Consider the following 14,318-nt stretch of genomic DNA (forward strand, 5'->3'; position numbering starts at 1 on the left):
AGCCATTATTACAAGATAGGGGACATTCCTATAGGACAGAGGACATTAATTACTACAGCGGCCAAAAGAACTGACTAACATGCTCTTGGGGGTCCTTGTCCAAATTTTGTACCGGACCCATAGCACATTAGTTATGCCACTGGTCTTTTGCCGTCTGTAGTTCCAGCCTTTCTGGGAAACAGGTTTAAAGTTCTCCATAGTCTGTCTATCTAAAAATAATGAAAGTGGAATTCCCCTTTAGGCTGTTTGTCCATGATAAGTTTTTGTTGGGATTTATAGAAATTTCATACCCACTGTGTTTCTTTTAAACTGACCTGCATTGTGTATTTCAAATCCGCAACATGCTAATTTTTCATATTTTACCTATAGACTTGCATTAGATGCAGGTAAAAAACGCACATGCGTTGTTAGTGCATTTTTCACAGCAGAAACGCACTAAAAATGCATGTAATATGCACATAAAGTTTTGACAAAGCCAAATACCAGGAAGTATGAAAAATATTAAAAACTAAACAGCTTTATAATATGACAAACATCGCAGCATCATAAAAGCAATAAAAATGCATGTAAAAAAAAAGCATTAAAAATGCAATGAAAAAAGCAAGTAACTGAAGTTACTTAATAGGTGCAAAAATGCTGTAGAAAATTCTACATCAAAAGCTCACCATGGGAATGTTGTTTTAAGGTTTCCTTGTACACTAGGTAATGACTTTGATGTTCTAATAGTTTGTTGTTTATGCTAAAATTGAGAATTGCATAATTTTCCCTGTGTGTTGTGAGTCATTTGTGTAGCAGGTCCACATTATAGAAAGTAACCGCTAGTTTTTCCGTAGATTGTACGCTTCTCTGATCTGGCGCCCGCTGTTGTGCTAGACGCCTTTAGACTCCCCGTGCAGTTCCGAGATCCGCGTCTCATCACAATATGTGGTATAATAAACAGCACATTTATAACTACATCTGGAAGCCATGTACAGTTAGGACTTCAGTAAAGACCCCCCGTAATTATAAGGGCAGCGTGGGGTCCTGCAGCTCTGAGGTCCTGGGTTTGATTCCAACCAAGTGCGACATCTGCATGGAGTTTGTGTGTTCTCCTCTTGTTTCTTGGGTTTCCACTGGGTTCTCCAGTTTTTCACACTCCAAAAGCACATACTAATTACACCGAATCAATTCGTTCACATAGTCACAATTGTCCATGGCCGCCAGATTGGAGATCTGTGACAGAAGAGGGCCCCTGTGCGAGAACAGGCCCTCTGCAGTTCAAAAGGTCATCATAATTCACTTCCTCCTACTTTGGAGGTAGAAATGGCCCCCTTACCTCTGGGGCCCCTGTGTGGCACATGTTGCACCAATGATACGTGTGCCACTGCATGGCAATGTAGCTGCTTGATCTGGGTATACCGACACAGGAGGAAATTGCTGCAGATTTTACCTTTGTATTTGTGCAGATAAAAGCCACCGTGGATTACTATAGCGGGCAGGTGGATGCAATTTTTTGCAACATTTATGCTGTAGATTTTCACAGCTGATTTTATTAGTGCACCGCCAGGATTTTTGCTACGAGTCAGTATAAAAATCTGCATGTGTTACATTTTGCTATGGTTTTATTGCATCCTGATTGTAAATTGCTGCAGAATATGTTGGCGCTATATAAATAAACTTTATTATCATTATTATTGTTATTATTATTATGTGAACCTACCTTTAAGGCTAACAGAGAATATGGTGTTTAACAGGATGCTGCAGACCATAAATTAAGGAATAATAATTTATTTAATTGCAGTACGCATTTCAAGGACTGTGTTGTCCTCTTCCTCAGGTGCTCTTACATTGTGGTGAACAAAGATAATCTATACATATGTGCCGCCCCCACGTCAGCAACCTGCCACTGCTGTTTGGATCCGGATCCGCGGTGGCTCGAGAGGTCTCCAGACCCGGGAGTCGGGGTTGCGCGGCCACTCGGAAATAAGGGGGTTATTTACAGGGGGGTTGTATGGTCAGTTCGTGACGCCACCCATGGTGCGTAGTAAGGTGAAGTACCACCGCTGCTATGGAGACTACTCGGTGGCGATGGTGTGGGCAGCCAGATGTTTACCCTCTCCACAAGTAGGGGGTTGCCCCGGGACTCGGTGATGGTGACAGGGAGGTGCCATTGGGATGGTGGGAGATCACTTAGGTACTCACTCAGTCCAAATAACGCTAGACCACCGTCGTAAACCAAAGTTCTTGATACCGCTACTGCAGGGAGGGAGCACGCCTAGATCCCGTGCCCGTTGGTGTTGCTTGTTAATCTGTGACCTTTACCTTGGTACCTCGTTTTCTAGTTGGTCCCTTTAGCCTGAAACTAATCGGGTCCTGCTCACCAGTATGGCTAACTGATGTGCTTGCTCTCAGGGTTCACGCTTGGGATTTTCTGGACTATGTAGTGGGAAAGTCCTATCCCCCTCGTTGTGCTTGTACCCCGATTTTGGAGCGGGTGGAGAACGCATCTTGAAGGCTCTGTCCTCATCGGGTAAATTGTCAGGACGCCTGAAGCTCCTTCCTGACCTAGGATCCACGTACCCCGTCGTGCCCTGGCCCCTGCCCGGTGATGGCACAAGGCCGCCGACTGTCCTCCTCGACAGTTCGTGCCCCTTGTCACGATCCCATGCGACCGGGGTCCAGCTCCTACCAGGCCCAGCACAACGTCTGCCACCTAGTTGTCTCAAGGAGCCCAGTTCCTGACCTCTCCTCTCGAGAGTCACTTCTACACACTGACTGTCTCCTGACACTCCCCCCCTTAACCAACCCCCAAGTGGACGACCCTATTCCCTTCAGGCCAGCCACTGGTGTGTCTGGTGCGTGTGGTGCAGAGTGTTCCTAGGATTTTGATTAGCTTGATCTTAGCAACACCAAAGGTCAGGGACCCGTAACCAAGGAGGAGGTGGATACTGTGCAGGATGGCAGATTGCACAATACCCTGTGATGACCTGATAGGCCAGGGCGTCACATATATAAAACAGGACATGCAATCAATTAAACAATTAGTGTAAGTGTGGCGCCCCTGAGGCTGCCATCGTCACAGAGGTACTGCACCTCAGTCAGAGGTGTTGTGCCCCATCCTGGGTAAGAAAGAGGCCATCTATCGGTTCACGCACCAAACACGTGCAAACACCCAATTATGAGCTCACACATTAGATCAGGGCCGGGGCAGGTCCCATTAATGCTTAGCGACCAGTAATCTGGTTATGGCACTTAAGCCCCGTGCACTGTCTCTAGAACCATCCAGGGGGTGGAGCTTAGTGGGTGAGCTGTCTGAGGTAAAATGGGCGGAGCTAATTTTGAAAGTTGACAGTTGACAGAGTCAGTCAAGACGATACTTCAGGACTTCCTAGTAATACTGGAGGCCAGGGTGGCTATACGCACCCTTGGGCCACAAGCAGCACACAAATCTGCTGGAAGGGGGCCACAGAGGACCAGGGAGTCAGGCAGACAGAAATCCCTTTGAAGGTTCCCAGAGTGAGCCAGGCAGGCAGAAGTCCCATTGCTGGTCTGCAAACCCTAACTCAGGGCACTGTGTGTGGAGGCGCAGGACAGAAGGGTGAAAGTCAACGCAGAGAGACGTCCAGGAAAGGCAAACAGAAGAAGAACAGGTACTGGCCTTGGACTTATTCGGGATCGGTGGTTGCCCATAACTGAGGATCCCAGTACACTGTGGATGGACTAAAAGGGCTGTAAAGCTTGAATCAATACAGTGAGTAAAAGACTTGTTGCAAAGCCCTGGTGTCGTCTCCATTCCTCCTGCGTCACAACCTGCCATCATAGACTTTTCTTATAATCAACGGTTGCCCTGGGGTCCCGCTCCATCTGTGGGGAGCATGAACACCTCAGCTGCACCATCACCAACTGCCCCGGGGAACACTCAGCACAGCGGCGGCCCATATAGCCGCAAAACCACAGGTGGCGTCACGAACTTTAAAAATATTTAAAAATACAACTCCCATCATCATCCCCTTTATTATTTAAAAGACACCGCCAGGGTCACGGAGCCGGACTCCCACCACCGCTGACGTCCCGGGACTAGTCCGGCCCGGTTCCGAGTACCCTAAGGCCCTGGAGCGGACGTGTTATATATTCCTACATACCTTTAACCTCTTCACGACACATGACGTACTGGGTACGTCATAGATCCTATAAGGTTAATCTCTGCCTGCTGCCGCGGGCAGTCGGCAGCGATCGCTGCACATGTCAGCTGATTTGAACAGCTGACATGTGCGGCAATCAAGCATGAGTGGATTCGCTACCCACTCGTACCTGTTAACCCTTTACAACGCGCTGTGACATTTTCACAGCGCAATGTAAAAAATTTAAAAAAATAAGAAAACCTAAAAGGTCTAATCACCCCCCATTCGCCCCTATGAAAATTAAAGGGTTAAAAAAATAAAAAATATACACATATTTGGTATCGCCGCATTTAGAAATGCCCGATCCATCAAAATATAAAATCAATTAAACTGATTCCAAACACCAAAATTACGTTTTTTGGTCGCTGCGAATTTTGCGCAAAATGCGATAAGTGATCAATGCGTAGCATCTGCACAAAAATGGTACCGTTAAAAACGTCAATTCAAGACGCAAAAAAAAAGCCAACACTAAACGGTAGATCCCAAAAAATGAGAACACTACAGATCACTGAAATGGTGCAAAAAGTGCGCTATTTGTTTGGACAAACTTCTGAATTTTTTTTAACCCCTTAGATAAAAGTAAACCTATACATGTTTGGTATCTACGAACTCGTATTGACCTGAGGCATCACACTGACACATATACCATATAATGAACACTGTGAATAAACTATGCCAAAAACAATCATGCCATCACATTTTTTTTGCAATTTTTTTGCACTTTGAATTTTTTTGCCGTTTTCCAGTACACTATGTGGTAAAACTTATGATTTCATTTAAAAGTAGAACTCGTCCCGCAAAAAAATAAGCCCTTATATGGCAAGATTGACAGAAAAATAAAAAAAAGTTAAGGCTCTTGGAAGTAGGGGAGCCAACCCCCCCCGGAAAAACGGAAAATCGGTAAATCGCCTGGAGGTGAAGGGGTTAAAGCTAGGAATGCACAGTGACTTTGGCCATGACAGCCAATACACCACCAGAGGGGCTGCTGCTACAATGCATTGATCCAAGCAGAAAAAGTAGTAAGTCCAGCACATAAAAAACCTTGTTTTTTATGTTAACATTGTACTTTTTTTTTTCTGTTTTCACATACAGCGATACATTAAAAAAAATGTCAAAATAGTCCAGATTTACACGTTTCAAGGGTAACCTCTTAGTCATAACCTGACTAAATCATCATCTAAGACAAATATGTAAAGGGACTTGGTTGAAAAAAAACACAAAAGGTAGGTGGAGAAATTTTTTATTACGATGTTGAAATAAAAAACAAGTTTTTTTTTTTATGTGCTGGACTTACTACTTTTTTCTACTTGGATCCTTGAAGGAGAATGTCCATGCACTGGGTACAGGTGGGCTGGTCTATTTTTGTTTTTTCTACATTGCATTGATATAGAAGTGAATACATTGTGTTGTCTACACTGCCAAAACTGTGATAAGCAAGTCACAAAAATTCAACAGGGTCTGATTTTTTTGTGACTTGCTTGTTGTAGTAGTGTAGATATGGTACTGCGACCAGATTCATTTCTATAGCACCATGTTGTACTAGCGGCACCAAGCAACTTCAGTCGCGAGATGGCTGTCGTGGCAAAAGTCGCCATGTAGTCCAGGGATAACATACTGGAGGTCACATTACTTGTTTACTTGTTACTGATTAGGTAAGAATAGGGTCATGAGCCAGGTCTTGGCCCAGAAGCTGATATCCAGTTACCAGGGTGAAGGGTAGAAGTCTTTAAAAACAAGTGACATGACTATAAATATTGAGTCTTTCGATAAACTTCATGTGTTCGTCACTAAAAGTTTAAAAACGTATGAAATGTGGATAATTGAACTTCAGTAACCATGGAAACAGCTGATTAAAGAGTGAAAAACACTGAAGCAACAAACTTTGTGAAAATCAAACTTTGTGTCAGTCTCAAAGGTTTTGACAACAAGTGCAGATCTAAAGTCATCAAATATAAGCCCCTCCCTACAATTCCCTATTTTGGTGTAGGACTCTTTTATTTAGATAGCTTCACATTAAAAGGAGTTTTCCCAAGATGGAATCCATAAGTTTGGAATAATTTACTGATGTCTGGGTGTCCTTCCACTGGGACCCCAGTGATCAAAAAAAAAAAAAAAAATCAAGGCTCTGCAGGGTACTGTCTAACTGGATCAGAGACTTAGCTATTTTCAGCAGTCCCATAGATGGATGGAACAGAGATCAATCTTGCAATGATTGGAAAACACCTTTACATGGTATTTCAATCTTCTTTTTAGGATATGCTAGAAAATTCTGATTGGTGGGGATCTGATCTGTGTGTTCTCCAATAATCCCAAAAATAGGTATTTGTAGTTGCAGGAAAACTGGGTATCATGCCGTACTTATCACCAAATCCAGGATGCAGATAGGGTTAATCCATGTCTTTTATTTAACAAGAGAAGATACAGGTCAACGCGTTTCAAGGGACTCAGCCCTCTTCCTCAGGACATATATCAATGACAGGATAAACCTGAGGAAGAGGGCTGAGTCCCTTGAAATGCGTTGACCTGTATCTTCTCTTGTTAAATAAATGACATGGATTCTGCCTCCTGGATTTGGTGATAAGCACGGCATGATACCCAGTTTTCCTGCAACTACCAATACCTAATTTTTCGGGGCTGCAGCTGATTCACCCTGTGACCACGCTAATATAGGAGTTGTGACTGGCACAACCCCTATAGGTGAGTTTTTCCATTTACCCTTTCTATGCTGTTTAGCAGTTAAGACTCTATTGCGGTTCTTCTCCACAGTCTCCCCTCTAGTTTGATAATCCCAAAAATGAAGCTGTAAGAGGGTTAGAGCCCAGCAATGTTAGGTATATGGTTATGTACAGTATAATGTGTTTTGTCTATTGCTCTATGTGTAAGTTGATATGCTATGCTGCTAGTTGGTGCAGGTTCCAGATACAGTATAGTGGGACTGTTACCATAGGTGCCACCTAGTGGTTGGGCTGAGATAACAGCAGGATGGAAAAGATAGAAGTGACAGATGTGGGAAAGAGGTTGGTTGGGTGGTTTCGAGAGGAGCAGTTTAGATTAAGGTTCAAGTGTGCTAAGGCCAGTCAGAGAACCCTGAGGTGCTCTGGAGCCTATGGATAACCCCAGAAGGCTTAGAGAGTCATCTGACTAGAGAACTGCCGGGGCCCAGAATTGGGCGAAGATGAACCAAGTCAAGGGGAAAGGTGACACAGACACCAGAGCTTGAGGATAACAACCAAGATAGCAGAGGGGGACAAGTTGAGAGGTAGTACCTCACATTGAGAGGAAGGAAGTGAAAGGATGGCCATGTATGTCATAATGGTATGAAGAATAAAGTGAACCAGTGGGGTGACGTACACCGCCCTGAAGAAACCAGTAAGTGTCGTGCTCACCACCCGAAGTCACATCCGCACACAGTGGCTCCTTAGCGAAGGAGTGGAGCCCCCGAGCAGCCCAGGGCCGACACCTTCCTTCAAAGGAATGGCAGTTCTCCTGTACACAATGCTGCTATTAGCTGTCTGTAGGAACTGAAACACAGCCACATTCAGGTGAAGAAGCACCATGACACCTTTATAAAAAGGTCCTTGGGTTTTGCCAAAGCTGTCTATCATTTTGATTGTAAAAAAAAGCTGAGCAATCTGCAACAGAAACTGCTAACACACGGAGCACAAATGCAAAAACAATGTCTCAGATAAGTCACATGTGAGCATACCTGACAATGCTGACAATGCTTATTATAAAAATGGACAGTAGAGCTTTTATTGCCTGTTTCTTGGTATTGAAAATGTTCATTAGTTGTATTAATGATGTACAATTTGTGCCATAATTAGCTCTATGACCAATTAGAAAACCATCAGTGAATTGTAAGAGAAAAAAACTGTCATCCATACTCATGCATAAATGTATCCGTCTTCTGTCCACATCCCTATGTATGTCTGTCTATATGTCACATAAATGTGTCTGTCAATGCTTGACACACTTTTGTGTCCATCTATATGTCACAAAAATGTATTTGTCCACACATCAAATAAATGTGTCCCATTTATACGCCACATAAATGTGGGTGTCAGTACAATATGTACATACACTGGAGATCAAAATTAGAGGACAACACAGAATTTCTGAAATGTTAAGGTCACTGTGTAGTCCTAGGTGATTATATCCTCACATGAGTAAACTAGCAGTATTTTAAGCTTATGCCATAAATTTAATTTTTTCAGAAGCATACATAATAAAACATAATAAAAATGTAAATGAGCTAAATGTTAAAGAACACTGATCAAAATTAGAGAACACTTTCAGATACCTGCATGTTATTGGTGTTAATCTGGTACCTGGTGCTAATTTCCTTAATTATCTGACAAACCCTATTTAACTGGCAGCCTAACTTTCCAGTTTGCACTGACTTTGCAAAAATGGTGTGCCGTTCCAAAGTGACTGAAACCCTCCAGCAGCAGGTTGTCCAGATGAAGGCCAAAGAGGTGACTCTATTAGCTATAGAAAAAGAAGTAAGTCGTTCCAAGTCTGTGATTTTGAGAATATTGCATCTGTACAACATCACAAACTCTTTAAAGTCTCCCAAAAAGGCTGGTCACCCTCTAAAGACAAATGCAACAGAGGACAGGATAATGTGGAGAATCACATTGGGTATTCAATTCAACACTGCAGCTGGAATTGCTCGCCAGTTCAGCACTGAACAGGGTAAGGATCTGTCGTGTCACACAGTGTCACAACGTTTAAGAGCATTTGGACTGAAAGCCCACTCTTCAGTGACTAAACCTCTCAGCAGAAAGAATCAAAAGGCTAGACTCACCTTTGGTGATGAGCATGTTGTGTGGACAGAGGAGAAGTGGTTCATAGTTCATTCTAGTGATGAAAGCAACTTTTATTTATTTGGGTCTGATGGGAAACATTATGTTCATTGGCAAACTGGGGAAAGACTGAACCTAAAGTGTGTTAAGAAGTCAGTGAAAGGTCGTGGAGGAATTGTCATGGTTTGAGGAATGTTTTCTGCAGCAATTGGACCTCTCATACGGCTATATGGCAGAGTGACTGCAAGTGTGTATCAGAACCTTCTTCAACAACACGTGGTTCCTTACTTGCATTCATCCCTCAATCAGCCAGCAATTTTCATGCAGGACAATGCCCTCTGTTACACAGCAAAATGGGTAAAGTAGTTCCGTGAAACAGAAAACATTGAAACAATAAAATGGCCAGCCCAGAATCCTGATCTAAACCCAATAGAAAACCTCTGGAAAATCCTTTTTGATAAAATGATGGCCAAGAAACCTACAACAGTCAAAAAGCTGTGGAAGAGCCTGGAAGAAGAGTGGACCAAAATCACACCAGAGCAGTGTGACAGACTAGTGATGTGCGGTAGCTGCAGATGTGCTGAAGTCATTCAAAGCAAAGGCCTGTACACTTCCTACTGATTGCTGACTGTTGTTACCTTCAGAAACTGTAGTTATAATCTTTCTCTGTGCTACAGTCATTGTTGTTCTCTAATTATGATCATGTTTTGTGCAAAATAAAGGTTTAATGTTGATAAACTTTGGATGTTTTGTAAACACAGTTCTAGTGCCATGGTGTACCCCTTACAAAAAATGTTGTTCAATGTAGATTACATTATTTCTGAAAAAAAAAAGCAAGTGATCATACATTGTTCTCTAATTTTGATCTCCAGTGTTCATCCTTCCATACATCACATAATTGTGTCCGCCCATAAATTACGTACAGTATATATCTCCGTACTTACATTATATACATACAACATTCCATACATTTCGCACATACGTCCCTCTTTACATCACATAAATGTAGTCACTTCTACTACATTGATTGTCTGTAACAGGAGACCCCATAATGTGTCTCTCCTGAGGGTTAACAACAAGTCTCAGAACACCCTCACAGCTGACAGGTTAACTAGAAGTAATAGTTTCACCTTAGCTAGAGACACAGATTCAAGACCCTTAAACCTTTAGAAATGACCTCCAAGGGGTCTTATCACATTATCACTATTAATTGGTCTCCACTTAACTAGACTCTCTCCTCTGCAGTCCATCCTTAATGCTGCAGCCAGGGTCACCTATCTTGCTAATTGTTATTTGGGCGCTTCCGCTCTGTGCCAGTCATTGCACTGGCTGCCTATACATTATAGGATCCAATTTAAACTGCTTGTTCTCACCCACAAAGCTCTCCACAGTGCGACACCCCCTACATCTCCACCCTTATCTCTGTCTATCACCCTGCCCATTCTCTATGCTTCGCAAATGACCTACAACTAACATCCACACTAATCCGACCTTCCCACTCCTAGCTCTAAGACTTCTCCCGAGCCTCACTAATCCTCTGGAATGCTCTACCCCAAGAAACTAGGACGATCCACAACTTACACAGCTTCAGACAATCCCTAAAAACACATCTTTTTAGAGTGACCAATTACCCTCACCAATTGAAATTAATTCATATACATCCCCTTCATTATTTCTCAGAACACAATTCTCTCTCAAACTCCTTTACCTAAAAGCATTACAAACATTGGCTGGTGCGTGGTTCATGCAGCCTTTATCTATGCCATATTTCTTTGTGATGGCTGTACCAATCTTTGCAAATAAGCACCTGTACCTTGTGTATCTCCCACCTCACCCCTTTGTAGATTGTAAGCTCTTACGAGCAGGGTTGTCTTTGGTTTTGCTATAATTATTGTATCTTCTATAACTGTTACTTATGATTGTGTCTATATGGACCTCTTAATTGTAAAGAGCTGTGGAATATGCTGGCGCTATATAAATTAAGATTATTATTATTAATAATAATAACGGAGCTTCATCATATAATCTAAAATATAAAACTGGTGAAAAATGGCGACTCTGTGAGCTAACAGACCGACCAATCCAGCTTGCAGCACTAGATGATCTAATGCTTACATATAGAAGTCTTAAGGTGGCCATAAGAGTAAGGGGTACTTTGCACGCTGCGACATCGCTAGCCAATTGTAGCGATGGCCGAGCGCAATAGTCCCCACCCCCGTCGCACATGCGATATCTTGTGATAGCTGCCGTAGCGAACATTATCGCTACTGCAGCTTCACACGCACTTACCTGCCCTGCGACGTCGCTCTGGCCGGCGGACCCGCCTCCTTCCTAAGGGGCGGGTCGTGCGGCGTCACAGCGACTTCACACGGCAGGCGGCCAATAGAAGCGGAGGGATGGAAATGAGCGGGACGTAAAGACCCCGCCCACCTTCTTCCTTCCTCATTGCAGGCGGGACGCAGATAAGGAGATGTTCCTCACTCCTGCGGCTTCACACACAGTGATGTGTGCTGCCGCAGGAACGAGGAACAACATCGTACCTGTCGCTGCAGCGAAATTATGGAAATGACCGACACTACACAGATCACCGATTTTCGACGCTTTTGCGATCGTTTATCGGAGCATCTAGGCTTTACATGTTGCGACGTCGTTACTGGCGCCGGATGTGCGTCACTTTCGATTTGACCCCGACGATATCGCAGCAGCGATGTCGCAACGTGCAAAGTACCCCTTAAAGCAATGAGGTCCAACCCGCGGGTTTTGGCAGAACTGGACACTAGGTTATGTGTATGGGGACCCCCTGGGGATAAAATGATCAGGAGGTTGAATTTCACTACCTGATTATTTTGCCATCAGGGAGGATGATTCACTGGAAGAAGTGTCTGGCAGCGGCTTAGTTCCATCCGAGAATACATGCATGCTCAGCTAAATGGAGTACTCATATACATAGGGGAGGAATACATGACGGATGACAGATTTTGGGCACCTAGACCTATTTAAACATCTTTTACTCTAGTAGGAAGACCTGGCCTGTACTGTGTATACATTATATGTACATAGATAAACTTATACCAGTCTCATGTCTGTTATATCCTCCAGAACATTAACTTCTAAACTTTTTACCATCAAAGAAAGTAAAAAAAGTGTCCTTTCAGGAAAATCCTTGCAACTATCCCTCTCCTATATCTTTGGTAACTGTTGATCTCTTTCGGACAATCCCAATTTAGCCAACAGCATGTAGACTGATGGCACAGGTTGGCAGGGCTAAAGCTGGCAATGCATGGCAAGATAACAAACCTTCAATGTCACCACATTGTTTAATATCAAAGCAATGGGTATCAAAGGGGCAAACACTATAGGATCTCTGCAGTGACAAGGATGATCTTCCAAGTAGGAAATCATTTGTAACGCTGCAGACGTCCTTCATGTAAATTGCTGTTCCTTCATTTTCATTGTATACATCAGTGTAACAATTAATCATGAGACATAGTAAAGACAAGTTGTATACTGCTTCCAGTGGAGCAATTCTCCCATTATAGGGAATCATTGTAATTTAAAAAAGAAATCACAAAAAAACACATGAAATACCATAGAATTTTCCATCGTGTGGGACCATCTTTAACACTTTTGTAGTCGGATCACAGGATATTATTACGTAGTTATCTAGTTTACGGCAAGGCGATTGTAATCGGGGGCGGTAGGAATATTGTCATAAAATATCATGGGCCAAAATGTAACTTTTTTTTATTTTTTATGACTTTATGTCACTTTTTGGAAACCCTTTTCAAAACTGTGACGGCAACTGGAAAAACGCCTCTAATGCCATGGTGCACCAGGCACGTCATGTAATCCAGTAAATAGCACCCGAATACATTGCTCTTGGAGCTGCCAACACGTGTGGAACAGCAGAGATGACTTTTCAATTTGGACCTCACTAGGGACAGTACAAATAAGTTCACCTCTGCTACATCTGTATTTCTGGAACCTAACTTTACATATTAACTATGCAAACTTTTTAAAGATTTGGAAGTATATACAGGTCACATTGATAGAGTTAGTATAGAGCAGGCTGTATACGTCATAGGAATCTGCAAAATGAGTCACCTGTTCATAGGTGACAACTTTTCATCCTGACAAACACACTAAACTATATCATCACATACAACCACTAGGGTAAATGCACATGGAGCAGATTTGATGCTAATTTTCCGCAGCATTTCTGCAGTAAAATGTTTGCTGCAATTTTCCCCAATGCATTGCAAAGGGGTAAATCTGCATAGAGAACGGAGATCTTATGGATTTACAAAGGAACACACCGCAGCTGGGTTTATGTGCGTAAATATCTGCAGTTTGTGGGACAGATTTGTAAAATTTCATCCGCAGATTTTCCATCCAGATTTGGAGACAGATAATCCACAGATGCAGCAAAGTCAATGACATGTTAAGCATTTCTTCCATACGCTGCGGATCATTTCCCTGCAGAAATTGACCTGCCACGCAGATTTTTAAGTTCGCGGCATGTCCATTTTTTTTTGCAGGTTTTCACTTTGCAATACATAAATCTGTAACACAATCCGTTAACACGTCACCCTTAGATTTTTCTGTCACCTGTGACCTTAACCTTCCATTTCGGATTTTCCGTACAGAAAATCGACACCAAATACGCATCGTGTGCACTTACCCTTAAACATTGATATAAAGTCTTAATCATAGAATCGTGAAAGTCTAAAACAATCCACATTATATAGAAATGACAAAAAGCCACAGATTTTACATCCAGGTTCATTACAGCTGTGAAGTGTCTCAACACTCACCACCGGCCATTCAGCATTCATAATAAGTGAGGCAGCCTGTGGCTGGGTGTTGTAGTCCTACAACATCAGGCACATCACTTGTCGCTGCCTACCTAGAAAGCATCCCAGGGTGCAGTAACGCTGTGCCATCGCTCCGCAGGAATATTCCTTCCAGGAGATGGGGGTCTTGGTAGCACAAGGAGTTATGGAGCCAACTTTGCAGTGATGATGAGGGTCTGCGCTCCCCTGAGCTGGCCAGTGTCAGCACTTTGTGTGTAACACAGGGGCTTGTGGTGGGGAGGAAGGCTGCGTTCCCTCAGATCACATACTAATGTTCTCATGAAGCCAGTCAGTCCACAGTGTGTTGTTAGATTTAATGGAGCTTGGCAGTTATAGGTTAAAGTGAGAAGAGGTGGAGACTGCGGGGTCCTGCAGACTATTCTTACAATCTTCATTCATAGACTGAAGCTTTCACCCCATCCCACTCTCCCCACATACTCACACATAGGGTCCTCTCACACTGGCGTATAAAATGGACGAGTGAATGTGAGAAAAATCGC

At 43.1% G+C, this 14,318-nt stretch overlaps 1 protein-coding gene across 2 annotated transcripts in view; it reads right to left on the reverse strand.

Annotated features, from left to right (window-relative positions):
* Positions 1 to 14,107, reverse strand: part of APCDD1L (APC down-regulated 1 like) — a 111,053-nt gene extending 96,946 nt beyond the window's left edge. Inside the window, exon 1 of one of the 2 annotated variants that reach the window (XM_075350356.1) lies at positions 13,872 to 14,107. In XM_075350356.1, coding sequence (XP_075206471.1) covers positions 13,872 to 13,908 — 37 coding nt within the window. In that variant the 5' untranslated portion in view covers positions 13,909 to 14,107. The other variant, XM_075350357.1, reaches the window with a different exon arrangement.
* Positions 14,108 to 14,318: the final 211 nt, after the last annotated feature.

This window comes from Anomaloglossus baeobatrachus, chromosome 5, assembly GCF_048569485.1.
Source record: "Anomaloglossus baeobatrachus isolate aAnoBae1 chromosome 5, aAnoBae1.hap1, whole genome shotgun sequence".
Classification (NCBI taxonomy): Eukaryota; Metazoa; Chordata; class Amphibia; order Anura; family Aromobatidae; genus Anomaloglossus; species Anomaloglossus baeobatrachus.